This window comes from Mustela nigripes, chromosome 10, assembly GCF_022355385.1.
Source record: "Mustela nigripes isolate SB6536 chromosome 10, MUSNIG.SB6536, whole genome shotgun sequence".
Lineage (NCBI taxonomy): Eukaryota > Metazoa > Chordata > Mammalia > Carnivora > Mustelidae > Mustela > Mustela nigripes.
Window position 1 is genome coordinate 10,618,444 of NC_081566.1, and position 15,469 is coordinate 10,633,912.

At 44.4% G+C, this 15,469-nt stretch overlaps 1 protein-coding gene across 4 annotated transcripts in view; it reads right to left on the bottom strand.

The window, feature by feature from the left end:
- The window catches only part of SMYD3 (SET and MYND domain containing 3), a 769,649-nt gene that overhangs the window by 206,215 nt on the left and 547,965 nt on the right, over window positions 1–15,469 (bottom strand). For all 4 annotated transcript variants that reach the window (XM_059412565.1, XM_059412567.1, XM_059412568.1 and 1 more), the window contains 2 exons: window positions 8,224–8,291; window positions 6,553–6,655 (listed from right to left, as the gene is read on the bottom strand). In XM_059412565.1, the coding sequence (XP_059268548.1) occupies window positions 6,553–6,655; window positions 8,224–8,291 (171 nt within the window). The remainder of the gene's footprint in view (window positions 1–6,552; window positions 6,656–8,223; window positions 8,292–15,469) is intronic.

Consider the following 15,469-nt stretch of genomic DNA (forward strand, 5'->3'; position numbering starts at 1 on the left):
CCAGCCAGAGCGGTCTCACCCAGCCAGAGCGGTCTCACCCAGCCAGAGCAGTCTCACCCACCATGGCTGTCCCCAGGGTGACAGGAGCCACAGCTGGGTCTGGCTGGCTGGCTCTCTCTAGACCCTTCCCACGTTAGGCAACGATAACACGCCACTCTGAAACACAGAAACAAGAATATCTAGCCTCCGGAAGTATAGACGCTGGTGTCACTGAACACCTAGGACGTGCCAGGCACTCACGGAGCAAGGCAGCACGTGACAACATGCGACAATGTGGGTGGATTTGCACATCCACATCAAGCCGGATAGTCTTTCTGCAACACAGCTGCTTCTCATCCTTCCAGGGGCTGAACGGAGACTCGCTTCTTGAGGGGCTGCACCAACACTGACCCTAAAACGCGTAAGCCTGTGCGACACAGTGTTCGATGACAACGGGACTCCTTCGGGATGGAGTCCCGTTTTTTGCTTTGTGATCTGAAGCCAGAGCTGCCTGGGGGCCATCCAGCAGGCAAGTTCCTCTTGTTTATAGACAACACTATGTACCAAATTCCAAATAACCAATTCTGAAACGGCCTTGTGTTTCTGTCTGGGGCAACAGAGGCATTCGCCTTGTCTCAGCAGCCTCTGAGGGCCCTCGATTCCTTAAATGAGTTGACGGTAAAACGAACTGAACTCCATGCTCCCTCTTGGGTTGGCTCTGGGACTCTCCTTAATCCAGCCCGACGGCAGTCATCAGCCCCCGCCATCAGATCAGATCAACTGGCAGTAGTTACTGCGTCAGTACGACGTGCCCTGTGTGAGGCCAACAAATCCAGGGCCAGAGAAAGAAGTGTGGCTAACCCAAGACTGAATTACACGGGCCAAAACTCATGAGTGATCATGCCAGCCAGTGAACAGCCAATATGACACTAGTTATCTCATTTAACCCCACTACACAGACCCTGACGGAGTCCGTCCCTACCCTGTTTCTGCCCGTGACCACTACCTGCACTGGGCTATGGCTTCCTAACGCGCCTCCCCACCGCCTGTGGTCTAGCTCTCATCTTTGAAACTTCTCTGAGAGATCTTCCTAAAACTCACATCTCATCACATCATTTCCCTATGGGAAGATTATTTATTTATTTATTTGATTTATTATTATTTTTTTATTATTTATTTTATTTATTTATTTGACAGAAAGAGATCGCAAGTAGGCAGAGAGCCAGGCAGAGACAGATGGGGAATTTCTTTTCTGGAATCTCTGCTGAGCAGAGAGCCTGACATGGAGCTCGATCCCAGGACCCTGAGATCATGACCTGAGCCGAAGGGAGTGGCTTAACTCGCCGAGCCACCCAAGTGACCCCACGTGACGATTTTTGATGACTTCTTGCTGCCTGGGGGGTAAGGCACACAAAGGCTTCCCCACTGATCTTCTGTCTGCCTTTCTAGCCTGGATATCTCTCCGGTCACTTTCCAGTCTTCACGGTTATATACCCTGCAAAGCCTCGGAAACAGTGTGGGTCCTGAGCACCCCTGCCCCTGCCCCTACCAGCCTATGCTTGCCCAGCACCATCGGCTTCTTCTGAGTGCTCTCAGCCCGCAAGCTTGACTCAAACATGCCACTTCCCGCGAAGACTGCCCCATCCCCCCGCCTTTGTGCCTCCTCCATGTTCCTCCAAGTTCACAAAAGACTCTGTGTCAAAACTAAGGGTCTCAATGGCAAAACATTTTTATGCATATTTTCGGGGGGGGGAAGCACCATAGGTTACTAATGGGCAATGACACTGAAATCATTTTATCAGCCAAAGATAAAAAACCTTTCTTGAAGACTCGCTGCTTCACCACTTTTACTTAAGAATCTGCTCACTACGCGTAGGGCTCATTTAGCAGGAACGTAAATGTGAAACTTGCCATTGATCAGTGGATGCTTTAATGGCATAGAACAAAATCGCATTAAAATATTAATGCCACTGACCATTGCTTTGCCATTTTAGAGCAGCTTTTATGGGAAATGCAGTAAATCACTTGCAACATTAGAGTGAGATGATGAAAGATATCTGCTGGATATGGATATGCTGCTTACTTGAAAATTTCAAGGCAAAGGAATCCCTTTTCCATGAAGTCCATCTTTTCATTAAGTACAAAAGAGTGGATAAGAAGACCAAATTAAAATTAGACTTCGTTTTCATTTCTGGAATCACACGGTGACAATTACGAATTTTGCTGCGGGTACTGGCTCTGAACGGAAAGCAAGACAGCAGGTCTCACTTATCTTTCAAATCACACCTGCCTGCTAGGCTTTCTCCTCTCCTTGTCACACCCTTGTGCTCCGTCATTAGCAAATCAGGCTAATTTTAGCTGCTTCTTCAGATCCCCCATCATGAGCTGCCACCCGAATTCCTCCTGACTTCGGGGTGCCACTGTCACCTCTTGCTTGTATTACTGCATCAGCCTGACCCTCACTGATCCAAACTTGCTTATACACGGAAAAATAGACTGCTGCTTCAGTGGCACCCCATCGCCTGTCCCCAACTCCTTCACGAACATCTACTGAGTGCCATCTCAGTCCCATCTACTGAGTGCCTCCCATAGACCAGACATGGCAGGAGTTCCTTGATAAAGCCCCCGTGGGGTCCTACAATCACGTCCGGCCCCTGCATATTCCTTCCTCAGCTGGTCACATTCAAAGTCTCCAGTCTATTGATTAGAACACTTCCTGCTCCTTGAAATCACTATCCTGTCCCTTGCCTCTGTGTCTTTGTCTAGAACGCCTTCCTGTCTCAGCCAGCTGGAACTCTATGGATCCTTTGAGAGTCCAAGTCACTTCTCTGGAAGCCTTTCTTATCCCTCCCTACCCGGGGCCCTTCCACTACTTGGGTGCCCCAATCCGAATGTCTATAAAGCCCCGTGTACTTTATCCTACTGTACTTTTCCTATTGTTACTACTTTCTGTTCTGTGCCAGTTTTCTTGTTTATACCTTAAGCTCCTGAAGGCAAGGCTAGGTCTTACTCATCTTTGTATTCCCAATGCCCACCCCAGGACACGACACCCAATTAAGTAGTCAAATGAGTTAGCACATAACTAAAGAGGTCTGAGGGAAGAAACAGACTGTCTTAATCTCACAACAATTTAAATTAAAACTGATAGGACAGATGCTGATATGCTCAGTTTGTGCAAATCACATTTCTCGAAGTTGATATGGCTCCAGAGGTAGCATCTGTAAGAGCTACAGCCTCTTCTCACCAAGAATTCCCAGGAGGGTGGCCCAGACTGTCCAGCTTTCTTCCCTGATCCACATTTTAGAACACTGTCAGCAGATAATACGCATTTCATGGTTTACCCAAACCCTGGAGAGGCAGCCGTTAGCAATCCAGCATGAGGGCCATCCCTCAAACCTTACTATAGACCTGTCTGTAGCAGGTACTAGATGAGGAGACAAAAATCCCAAAGCAAAACCAAACCAAACCAACTAACCCAAACCAAACCGACAGACCCAACAACTCAGCATTGCCGTGGAAATCCTGAAGTAGCAATGTGTAGCAGACAGTGCTGGTTTGAAGGGAAGGGTCTGAAAGCGGTCCATGGAGTGGCTTCATGTGTGGAGAAACAAAGGGTAGGAAATTTCCACGGTGACTTCTACTCTGGAAACTTCGTAAATCCCCAGCTCTCCTGGGCTGAGGTCCGAATGTTCTCATCTTACTGGCAACGGCTAGCTCTTGTGTTACTTTCTTTCTGGGGCCCACGGGACACACCTGGAGATTAGAGGTAGTTTTAAAAATGGCTCTAACATTCAATTCCACCTCTGTTTTGCCTTCAGCAAGCCTTATTCACTCACTCAACAGACACAGAGTAAGGATTTTCTCTACAAGAAGCACTATGCAGTGTTCGCTCATGGAGCCTATATTCTGGGACTCACATCCCAGGGAGAACAAGCTAGCACTGGGGGCTCCCTGACAAGCAGTAAAGCCAAGATGCAAAGCTGATGCTATGAAACTGCCAAAAGCTTCCAAATTTACTTCCTTGCTCAGTTGATCTAAAGCAAATATTTGCACAGTAAAAAGAAACTGCCCTTTTAATCAACCTCAAAATGTTTTTTCTCCTGGTTCCCCCTCCGCCCCATGTCTGCCCCAAGGGCCCAGTTTGAAATGTGCAGGAGGAGTGTCGGCGGTGGGGATGGGGCGCTACAGGCATCAGGGGACTCAGGACAGCAGCCTTCAGCAACGCACGCATCCTACACAACGAGCTGCTGATCCATCCGGAATGCCAACGGTTCCCTGGGTGATAAGCAATCCTGGTCTTTATGGAAGCTCACTTGAATGGAAGTCAAGTCAACAGGGAGCCATGGATGCCTCCTGGGGGATAAGGCCAAGTACCGGGTACTGAAGAAGATACGGAAGTAAGACACAACGGCCTGCCCTCATGGAGCTTATGGCCCAACAGAGAGGTCATCAGAAGAGCCAGAGGAGATCTCAAAGCAAAAGACATTTCCTTCAACCTGGGAAATCGGGAAGACGTTTATAGAGAGATGATGTTTGACAGGACTCGGAAAGGTGTGTAACATTAACACAGGAACATGGGGGAAGGGCGACAATTGTGCAGACAAAATGTCACCCACCAAAACATGCACGATGGGGTGGTAAAAATTTTATTTTCTGGAAAAAAAAAAAAATCAAGCTCATAGACATAGAGAACAGATTGGTTGATGCCAGAAGTGGGACAGGGGTGCCAAATGGGTGAAGTGGGTCAAAGAGAACCAAGTTCCCATGATAAAGTCCGTACAGCATGGGAACTACCGGCAACAATACTGCAAAGCCTATTTGAAAGTCACTAAGGAGTAAATCTTAGGAGTTCTCAAGAACTCTTGAGAAAGAAGAGAAAACATTTCTGTAACTATTTGGTGATGGATGTTCACTGGAACTAGTGTAGTGATCATTTCACAACATAGACAAACATCAAATCATCGTGGGATACTCCGGAAACATACAGAATGTCGTATGGCGATTACACCTCAATTAAACAAAATTATCTTCCGAACAAGATGGTATGAAGGACTTAGGGAAGGAACCCTCCCTTTGTTGGGAAGATGCTTTGGTAAGTATCATGCGGGAATGAATCTGAGTCTGCAGGGCCTCATGCTGAGCACAATTATTCTGTGTCGAACAAGAGGAAGGATTTGCTTGTTGTTCCAGAGATGGAAGGAAAAGGACGTGAAAAAAGTGAAATCAGCACCAAGAAACAAGACTTTTTTCCAACTAAATGAAAACCAACCAAGGAAAATAATGGGCAGCCAAGCCTAGAAAAGCAGGCATAGGAAAATCTCTTTGTTGTTCCTGAAAATTCTGACTGTTTCTAATAGTTTTTCTGTTTGCCTCTCCAGTTATTGGTTTTTTTGTTTGTTTGTTTGTTTGTTTTTAATTTAGTAAATCATCGTCCCATCGGAGCAGCGACACTGTCTCTGTGGACAGTCAGCCCTCAGCTCCGCACTAAAGTTGTTGCAAATGGACGGTGCCCCCCTTCCTACCTGCCTTGAAGTCACATGTGGCCCTAGAATAAAAAACATCACTCTCCATCTCATTGACAGATAGCCCAGTGTACTGAGCACAGGGGCCCTAAAAAAGGGAAATCCAGTAAGTGACTGTACAGGAGACAGCTTATTCAGTTGCAAATCAGATTGGAGGGAATCTTCTCGAAGCCAAATCCCTGTCTACATAAAATATGGTGCCCCTGAGTTTAGGTTTTATTGGCTGAGTGTTGCATAAATGCCATAAAAGCTTATGATACTCTGCTTTCCTTGCAATAAATACCCACTTTAGCAAATTGGAAGGTGGAAGGAAACTAGGTTCTAAAAAGCATAAATACCTATAAGCCCACATTCGGGGTGGTAGGTGTACAAACCCTGGGGGCTTCCAGGGGCAGCTCATCCCCAGCTGCCCTGTGAGACCTGGAGCTTCGGAGAAGGCTCTTCTTCCCAAGAGGCCGGTGTGGCAGGTTACAACCCTGGAGGGTCAAGGCTAAGTCACTGCTGGAGGCTACACTCCCTGGCCTCTCTTCCCTTCACATTTTTGCTGAACAATCACACAGAGACAGTCGCGAGGTCCGCAAAGGCCCCATGACCATGTGAATGAGTCAATCTTGTTTGCTTTCTAGCAAATGAAGGTACATATGAGTCACCCACAAAATGGTACAGTAGCCCTGGGGGTAAGGATACCCTTGGAATCCCATTTACAAGCTGGGCTGTACTCCTGCCCAGGGAAGGATAAGCACGAGCTGGGATGTGAGGGTCTGGTGGACTGCTGCCTGCACTGAGCAAAGACACTCCCTCACACACTCACACCCCTCTCTTGCACACACAAAAGAGGACCTGCAGAGATCCAGAAAAACGGTGGTTTACGAAGGCAATCCATCTGTAATCCTGGACACGGACTGCAGGGCAAATCCGTCGCTGGGTGGATGCACTATTTCTTCTCCCTGGCGGAAGGATCTGGACAAGCTGTCCCTGAGGCACAACTGGTTTCAGGAAAGGGTCTCTGATGCAAAAGAAGGCCAGGCACTGGGAAAAGCAGGTGGCTTACCTCTTCTCCTGCCTCAATGTCCCGGACTGCTCTCAGCAAGAGGTGGGGCCCATTGAACACAATGGAACAGTTGGGGTCACAGCTGTGATTGAGCAAAGACATACTGGGGGAAAGAGAAAAAAGAGGGTAGCATCACTCAGCAGACAGAGTCAAACATCTAATGTGACTGACAGGTAAGGCTGACAGGGCATGAAGGACTGAGGGCTCTAGGAAAAGTCCCAGAAATGTTACTAGCCCACATCACATACAGCAAAATGCTCCTCAAGATGGAGATTACTTAGGGGAAGTGTGTTAACAAAAACATTTCTGAGCGCTTTCTGGGCTGAGCGTGGGGCACGGCTGTCTCCTTAGATGGCAGCCTGGACAGCACCAGCCTTTCTCACACAGCTCTGGCCCACGTGGCCCCTCTGCAGGATGTGCCTGCCTCCTGAAGGACAAGGAGAGTGCTCCCTCTGACGCAGAAAGCCGAGGCATCTTGCTGACGAGATCCTGGAGTGCCGGGGGCCCCAGGCCAGTCATTTTAATACCATGGAAGTGACTTTTTGCCGTCTGGAAAGGGAATGCATGTAAGCTGCGCCATACTGGGCAATCCCCAAAAGAACCATCAGGGAGCGCTCGCTGTGTAGAAAGCACTTTCTTAGCCCTCACACAGGTTTCCAGAACTCAAGCACCATGTGACTCTCATGGGGGCACTGAGAGATGACAGGACGAGCACAGAGAAGTCAATGGCTTGTCCCAGGACGCACAGCTTGGAAGGGGACCGAATTGGAACGAGGCAGTGTGAACTCCAAGCCTCTGCTCTGACCCGTCTTTCTCAGGACCCGACCAACAACCCCGTGACCTACAACACTTGGGAGAAGTAAGAAAACCAGCTGAATTCTCAGGTTCACAACTAAAGAGAAGAAGGACTATATTCGTATTCGCACCTTCCCAGCAAAAAAACAAAATGGACCCAAGGAGTGACTGCAGTGCTTGTGGAGGGGCGGCCTGGCAGCTCAGGGAAGAGAGTCCCCTCAGTAGCTGCAGCAGAGAACACTTCAGAAGGCCAAACCCTGAAAGTCAGGGGCAGGGGAGTATGCTGAGCCAAAAGACCAAACGACCCCAATGGGTGCAACCCCCTGAGTCTGGTGAAACACCCCTGTGCTTCCGCCCAAGATCAGGGTGGGGTGGGGGATAACCAATTATTTTCAGATTATTTATTTGTTTATTTATTTGAGAGAGAAACAGCATGAGCTGGGAGAGCAGCAAGCAGAGGGAGAAGCAGGCTCCCCACTGAGCGGGGAGCCCGACGCGGGGCTCCATCCCAGACCCTGAGATCATGACCTGAGCTGAAGGCAGATGACGGACCAACTGAGCCACCCAGATGCCCCAAGGTCATAACCAACTTTCGCTAGCACCCACGATCCCTAACTTCTTACCCCAAGGCTCCCGAGATCAAGAATTTAGGTCTGAGGTCTGCCTCCTTGCTCACATCACAGCATATACTACGGGGTTATAAAATTCTTTCCTTTAAACTTAACACTTTCCATTTTCTTATAATTTATCATTGGGTTTCAAGCATCGCTTTTGAACCAGCTGCGGCAATGGCCGTCCTGACACCTTCCACAAGGTCGGGGAGCTGGGGTGAATTACAGTTGTTTCTTCCAGTAAATGAAATACCGTTCGCCATACCTCGGATAGAGGCCAACACCAACTTCCTGCATCTCTGCATTGCAGATGGTGAACGCATTGCAGATCACCTGTGAAAACAATGGGAAGACAATCAGGATTACCAGAGTCGCCTAAGAAACTTCGCAGGCAGGTGAAAGAACAGAAATGTTCAAAAGCAAAAGTCAGAGTTTGAATACTTTTAGTGGTTGCTTTGCAAAGATCCAAGCCAAACAGGGAGGCTCTTTCACTTGCAAAAGAAGCTGTCTGGGACACACTTTTCCTTAAGAAGGTCGGGTTAGGTGCAGGAGTAGCAACATTCCGCACAAACCTCAGGCTTAAATTAACAGGGCCTGTTAATTTCAGTCGAACCCTTTTCTCCCAAGTCACCCAGTCCCGTGACAGGTTCAAGTTTCAGAATACAAATAATCTATTTATTGAGAACTAGACTCCTATCAGCTTGGGTTTTTTTCCCTCTCACCCTGCCTGCAGTTTCCAAATGCCACTATCGATGAGGAACAGCAGCCTGTCTTTTATTCCTACAAAGAGGGAAGGACACCCCGAGAGAGTCTGTGATCTGAGCTTATGGACGACAAGGAGCACAGAAAGTCGTTCAGTCCAGCCATGGCAGTTACTGGGGACATGGAAGGGCCTCACCAGCTAAACAGCACAGTCCTGTAGCCTACGGGGTGTGGACCAAAAGGAACAGAAGATGCAATCACTGTGCTCAAGGGACCTCAAAACCTAAGGAAGGCCACCCAGAATCACAGAAAGAGCACTGGACTTAGAATCAGAAAATCAAGGTCCTGGCCACACATTGCTGCCTCAGGCACGTGCTGGGATGAGCAGTGAAGGAATAAACAAAGTTTCTGCCTACATGAAGCTTAAATTCTAGTGGGGGTGGTAGCGGTGATGCATGTTCATGTCAGGAGAAAAGCAAGTGCAAAGGCCCTGAGGTGAAAATCTTTTTAGGTACAGAGTAACAGCAAGAAAGCTGGTGTGGGCAAAGCAGGGCAAGGAAGAAGAAGAGTGAAATGAGAGATCAGAGCAGTAGTTAGACTGCATAGGTGTTTATGTCTACATTGTATTCTAAATGGGACAAAAGGCAATGGGTTACTTCTGAGCCAAGGTGCGAATGATAGGATTTCCCTTTGGAAAGGATCAATCTGGCTGTCGCATAGAGAATGGGCTCTAGGAAGGCAAGGGTAGAAGGAGAGGGAATGAGAAGCCTAGATTAGCTTGGAGTTCTGGATGTTGGTGGCAAAAGTGGGGAGAAGTGAGTCGTGCTGCAGTAGGATTTACAATGGACTATCGAGGGGAGCGGAGAGAGTCAAGGATCAGGTTTGAGCGTGGGCCTGATTGTGGGCTCCATGAAGTTGCTATTCATTAACAGGAGCAAGACTGGTAAAGGTTTGGTTGCAGGGAGCTGGGGGCAAGTCCAGATGCTTTATTTCAGCCATGTTATATCTGAAACGGCATATCCCAGCCAAGACCAAGTATGAGCGCCTGGAACGCACGGCAGCAGCTGGGTTGGAGATAGACACTTAGGACAAAACCGAACAAAGCCCATCAAGAAGAAAGCAGAAGAGGCCACCATAGACTTGAGATGAATCAGGCACCACAAATGGATGCTGATTTACTGTTACAGTTTCCGTAAAAGAAAAAAAACAAAAAACAAAAAAACAAGCAACAACAAAAGACTCTAAATCAGGTTTCTAGGAAAGAACGTAAAGTATGAAAAAGTGTTCAGTCCTTTGAGACTCCTCCACTGCTCTAAAGAGCTCTCCTATGAAATCTAGTGCAACCTATCATGATTTGGCATTTCCTCTAAAAGTCTGATAAAACTTCAGTTTCAAATCAGGAAATAAGTTGGTGTATACAAATATATTTTAAACACACGAGTTAAATTGCTCTAGGAGCACGTGTTTTGTATTAAGTCGCAACGGCGTACTGCCTGCACATATTTATGTACAAAGTGGATGGTGGAAATGCAGGACAAAAGACCCTGTGTTTTCTTTTAGAAAATTCACACATTTTTAAATGGGTATGAAATCACAGGAGGGGAACAGAAACTTTAACATGTACTTTTCAAGCATAATCACGACTTTACCAGTGTTAACCCACCAATGAAACACTGGATCAAACCGATCAAATCTGTTAACTTTGAATCAAACCAAAGTGTAAACATTTTTTTCTCCACTGTGGAGCAAAATAAAAGGTCTTCCCAGAATAGGTTTATCCTGACGGAATTTTTTAAAAGAAAGAAAAAAGAGCTCCAGGAGACTTTGTGGATCCCTCGGACCTACGTGATGTGCTCAGCCTGTTAGTAGCATTCATCATCCCGATTCGTTATTTACCCATTTATCTGACACCAAACGCAACTCCTGTGTACAATACTCCGAGGGCAGTGATGGTGGCTTCTTGCATGAAAGACACTAATATAGGATTTTTTGGGAGAGGATGGTTGTGTGGGTGTGGTCCTCAGGGTCCCCAGGGGGTCACTATCTAGGACGGGGTCAGAGAAGTCACCAGAAGTCAGTCACAGGTCCCCAGTCAGCGTGGAAGAAGAGAGACGGGATGTGATTCCACACTCTACCAAGGAGTAAGGAGAAGCTCATCTTCCAGCGCTCCTGTCATTGGGCATCCAATCTGTTGATATCCCTGCCCAGATCTCTCGGTCCATTCTCGCTCTCCACGCTGCCTCATCTTTTGTTTCAAATGCTTCTATCAGTCCAATGGATGGAATGACAGGCTTAGGTCTCTGAAGAGACTGAGGGCTTGTCTGACCCTCTGCTTAAAATGCCTGGGGTCTGGCACGCCCTCCCCACCCCCGGGTGGCTCCGTGGGTGAAGGATCTGACTCACAATTTCAGTTCAGGTCGTGATCTCAGGGTCATGAGACTGAGCCCCATGAAAGGGTCCATGCTGGGTGGGGCGTCTGCTTGGGATTCTCTCTTTCCCTCTCCCTCTGCCCCTCCCTCATACGCCCCACTCCCACCAAAAAAAAAAAAAAAAGCCAGGGTCCAGACATGGAAATAAATGTGTGCAAAATGAGTGACGGGGCGATCGTTCCCATATCCCTTGCCTTCCCTCCTACTCTCTAGCATCTTTTCCTTTAACTTTCCTCCCTTCTTTCCCCTTTTCCTGTTTTCACTCGTACCTGCAGGCGACCCTCTCTCATTCTGCCCCAATCCTCAATATAAGTAGATGCTTTAAAGTCCTACTGAGCCAATTCCAGACAAGTTTCCTCCTCCTTCATATTATTCTGAGAGGCATTGTGTGCCGGTGTTCCTGAGCGGAAACGGTTACTTTTCTTTTTTTTAACCTTCTCCCACTTTTATTAAAAATACTAGTTTTACTCCCTAGTATATCTGTATGTGCTCAAGTGAAAATATGCAAGGAATTTCTCTTTATACCAAGGAGTAAAAGAATGGAAATAAAGCCCAGAAATAAAAGTTTAAACACTTTTCAAAGTTGGTTTTGTTTTTTTTTTTTTTTTGTATAAACAGTTTTCTTAGGAAAGTGCACAGGTTAAACAATTAATGAATGAGGACTTCACACAGATGCTTTTAGAAAAGCATATTAATAGGATTATTTCAATTAAAAAAAACAACTTAGAAATTCTTTCTAAAAATTAAAGTATTATGGAGTATTACCTTAAAATATTTATCGTGACATAAAATTAAAACATACATTTAAATTATTTTATAATTATCAAATATAGTTATGTGTATTCTTCACAATATTGCTGTTGAAATCATCAAAAGCCTTTATAATATAACACCGTAGCTTTTCAAGATAGTAAAGCTCTAGTGAGTTGGTACAAGTGATTGCTGAACCTCTGTATTTTGTAAAAAAAAAAACAAAAAACAAAAAACAAACCCAAAAAACTACTAAAGTAAAATCTCAAGTATTCTATGAAACACGATAAAAACCCTTAACATAGTATGTTTAGAGGGAACATACCTCAACATAATAAAAGACATGTATGAAAAACACACAGCTAACATCATACTCAATGGTAAAAGCTGAGAGCTTTTCCCATAAGATCAGGAATAAGACAAGGATATCTACTCTCACCATTTTTATTTGACATAGTACTGGAAGTCCTAGCCATAGCAATAAGACAAAAAAAAGAATGAAAAGGCATCAAAATTGGTAAACAGGAAATAGAATTTTCACTAGTTACAGATGACATAATACTATTTATAGAAACCCTACAAATTTCACCAAAAAAATACCAGAACTGATAAATGAATTCAGAAAGGTTGCAAGATACAAAATCAATATACAGAAATCCATTAAGTTTCTATACATTAATAATGAAGGAGGAGAAAGAGAAATGTGGAAAAACAATCACATTTATATGCACCAAAAAAAGAATAAAATGCCTAAGAATAAACTTAACCAAAAAGGTGAAAAGACCTGCACTCTAAAAACTATACAACACTAATGATGAAAATTGAAGCCCACACAAAAAGAAAGCAATTTCATGCTTGTCGATTAGAAGAATAAATATTGTTAAAATGTCCATATTACCCAAAGGGATCTACAAATTTAATGCAATCTGTATCAAAATACCAACAGCATTTTTCAGAGAACTAGAACAAGTAATCCTACAATTTATATGGAGCCACAAAAAAACCCAAATAACCAACGTAATCATGAAAAAGAGGAATAAAACTGTGGCCATTTCAATCCACAATCCCGGATTTCATGATATTCTACAAAGCTGTAGTAATCAAAACAGCATGGCACTGGTGCACAGACAGACACACAGATCAACAGAACAAAATAGAGAGCCCAGAAAGAAACCCACAATTCTATGGTCAATTAATCTTTATCAAAGAAGGCAAGAATATGGTGCTAGGAAAACTGAACAGCTACATGCAAAAGAAGGAAACTGGATCACTTTCTTATACCATACAAAAATATAAATTCAAAATGGATTACAGACCTAAGGTGAGACCTGAAGCCATAAAAATCCTAGAAGAGAGCATAGGCAGTAATTTTTGACATTGCCTATAGCAAGATTTTTCTACATATGTCTTCTTGGGCATGAGAAATAAAAGCAAAAATAAACATGGGGACTACATCAAAATTAAAAAGCTTCTGCACAATAAAGGAAACAATCAGCAAAACAAAAAGGCAGTCTACAGAATGGGAGAAGATATTTGCAAATGACATATCAGATAAAGAGTGTGTCCAAAATACACAAAGAACTGATACAACTCAATAACCCAAAAACCAAATAATCTAATTTAAAAATGGGCAGAAAACACAAATAGACATTTCTCCAAAGAAAACATGCAGATGTCCAACAGACCCATGAAAAGATGCTCAACATTAGCTCAACATCAGGGAAATGCAAATGAGCAACCATGTCACACCGGTCAGAAGGGCTAAAATCAAAAACACAAGAAACAAGCAGGTGTTGGTGAGGATATAGAGAAAAAGGAACCTTTGTGCACTGTTTGTGGGAATGCAAACTGGTGTAGCCACTGTGGAAAAGTTTGCTGAGAAAAATACGGAGTTTCCGCAAAAAAAAAAAATTAAAACTACAATTACTGCATGATCTAGTAATTCTTCGGCTAGGAATTTACCCATAGAATATGAAAACACTAGTTCAAAAACATACATGTACTCCTATGTGTACTGCAGCATTATTTATAATAACCAAGTTATGAAAGCAACCCAAGTATTCATCGGTTGATGAATGGAGAAAGCAGCTTTGGCAGGTATCTACAATGGACTAGAGTTGGGGGAAAACGGACGGGGAGACAAACCATGAGAGACTGTGGACTTTGAGAAACAAACTGAGGGTTTTGAAGGGGAGGGGGTTGGGGGGTAGGTGAACCTGGTGGTGGGTATTGAGGAGGTCACGGACTGCATGGAGCACTGGGTGTGGTGCATAAACAATGAATTTTGGAACACTGAAAAAATAAATAAAATTAAAAAAAATAAATATACTGAGAAAACAATGCACTATAATTATAACCCCCCCCCAAAAAAAAGAAAAAGAAAAAGAATGAAATCTGTCTGTTTGCAACAACCTGAATGGACCTAGAGAAATAATGCTAGGCGAAACAAGTCAGTCAGAGAAAGATAGAAATCATGTGATTTCACTTATATGTAGAATTTAAGCAACAAAACAAGGGAACAGAAAAAAGAGACAAGTCAAAAAACAAACTCTTAACTACAGAGAACGCACCTGATGGTCACCAGAGGGGAGGTGGGTGGGGGGGGGCGACACAGGCGATGGGGATTAAGGAGTGCGCTTGTCCCGATGAGCACTGAGTGGTGCATGGAGTTGTTGAATCACTATATTGTACCCCTGTAGCTAATGTAACACTGCATACTAACTATACTAGAATATCTACATATAGAAAATACAGGCATCACATATAAATATTCTAGAACCAAATTTTTACATCATTTGGTTCAGGTTCTAGGTCCAGAAGCTGACATTTGTGTTCTGCGATTAAAAGTTCCCCTGTAGCAATCATACAGAAACACAAAGACTTCGGAGAGTTATTTTATACACGGTTGAACTTCACGTTTTTCTCTCAAATTTTCTGAACTGGAAGCACTTTATTGTAGCAGCAGCTAAATTAAGGTATTTGAGACACAAGGGAAAACCACTTTTTAAGAGCAAAGCTAAAGAGCCCTAAGAAAACATACCACCAGTTCGGAACAGAGTCCTTCTAGAACGCTGTAACAGAAGAAGCCATCCACTCCCCAGCACCCGCTCGCCCTCACTACTCACTTCGACAAGGAACTTGGTCCGTGTGTGGGTAGCCACCACAGCTGGCTTCAAGCCTCCCTTAATGAATGCTTCCAATTTCCAAAGGTACAAACTTTAAAACATTTAAACAAAAGGAAGCTTAGTTTCTAAACACAACCAGCAGGCAATTTTCTCAAAGACCATCTCCATCTCCTTTATTTCTCTATTTAAGGCATAAGGAGAATGTTAGGACACAGAAATGTGACACTACAGAATTTATTAATTAGAGAGGCTAAAGGTAAATTTTCAACAGAGAGCTTACTGCATATCGTTTCATAGAAGGAAATAAAAATAGGGAGAGTTGGCACATATGAAAATCCAAAGCAATGGTTTTTATATAAAGTAACTATTTCCCCTCCCCCACTACCCCAGCAGCATTAATTCTCCAACTTAAGAAGCACGATAAGATTTCAGTCTGGGTACATTATTCTTCTCTGTGCCATATGACATTTTATTAAAGACAACTATTTTTTTAGAATCTTCTCAT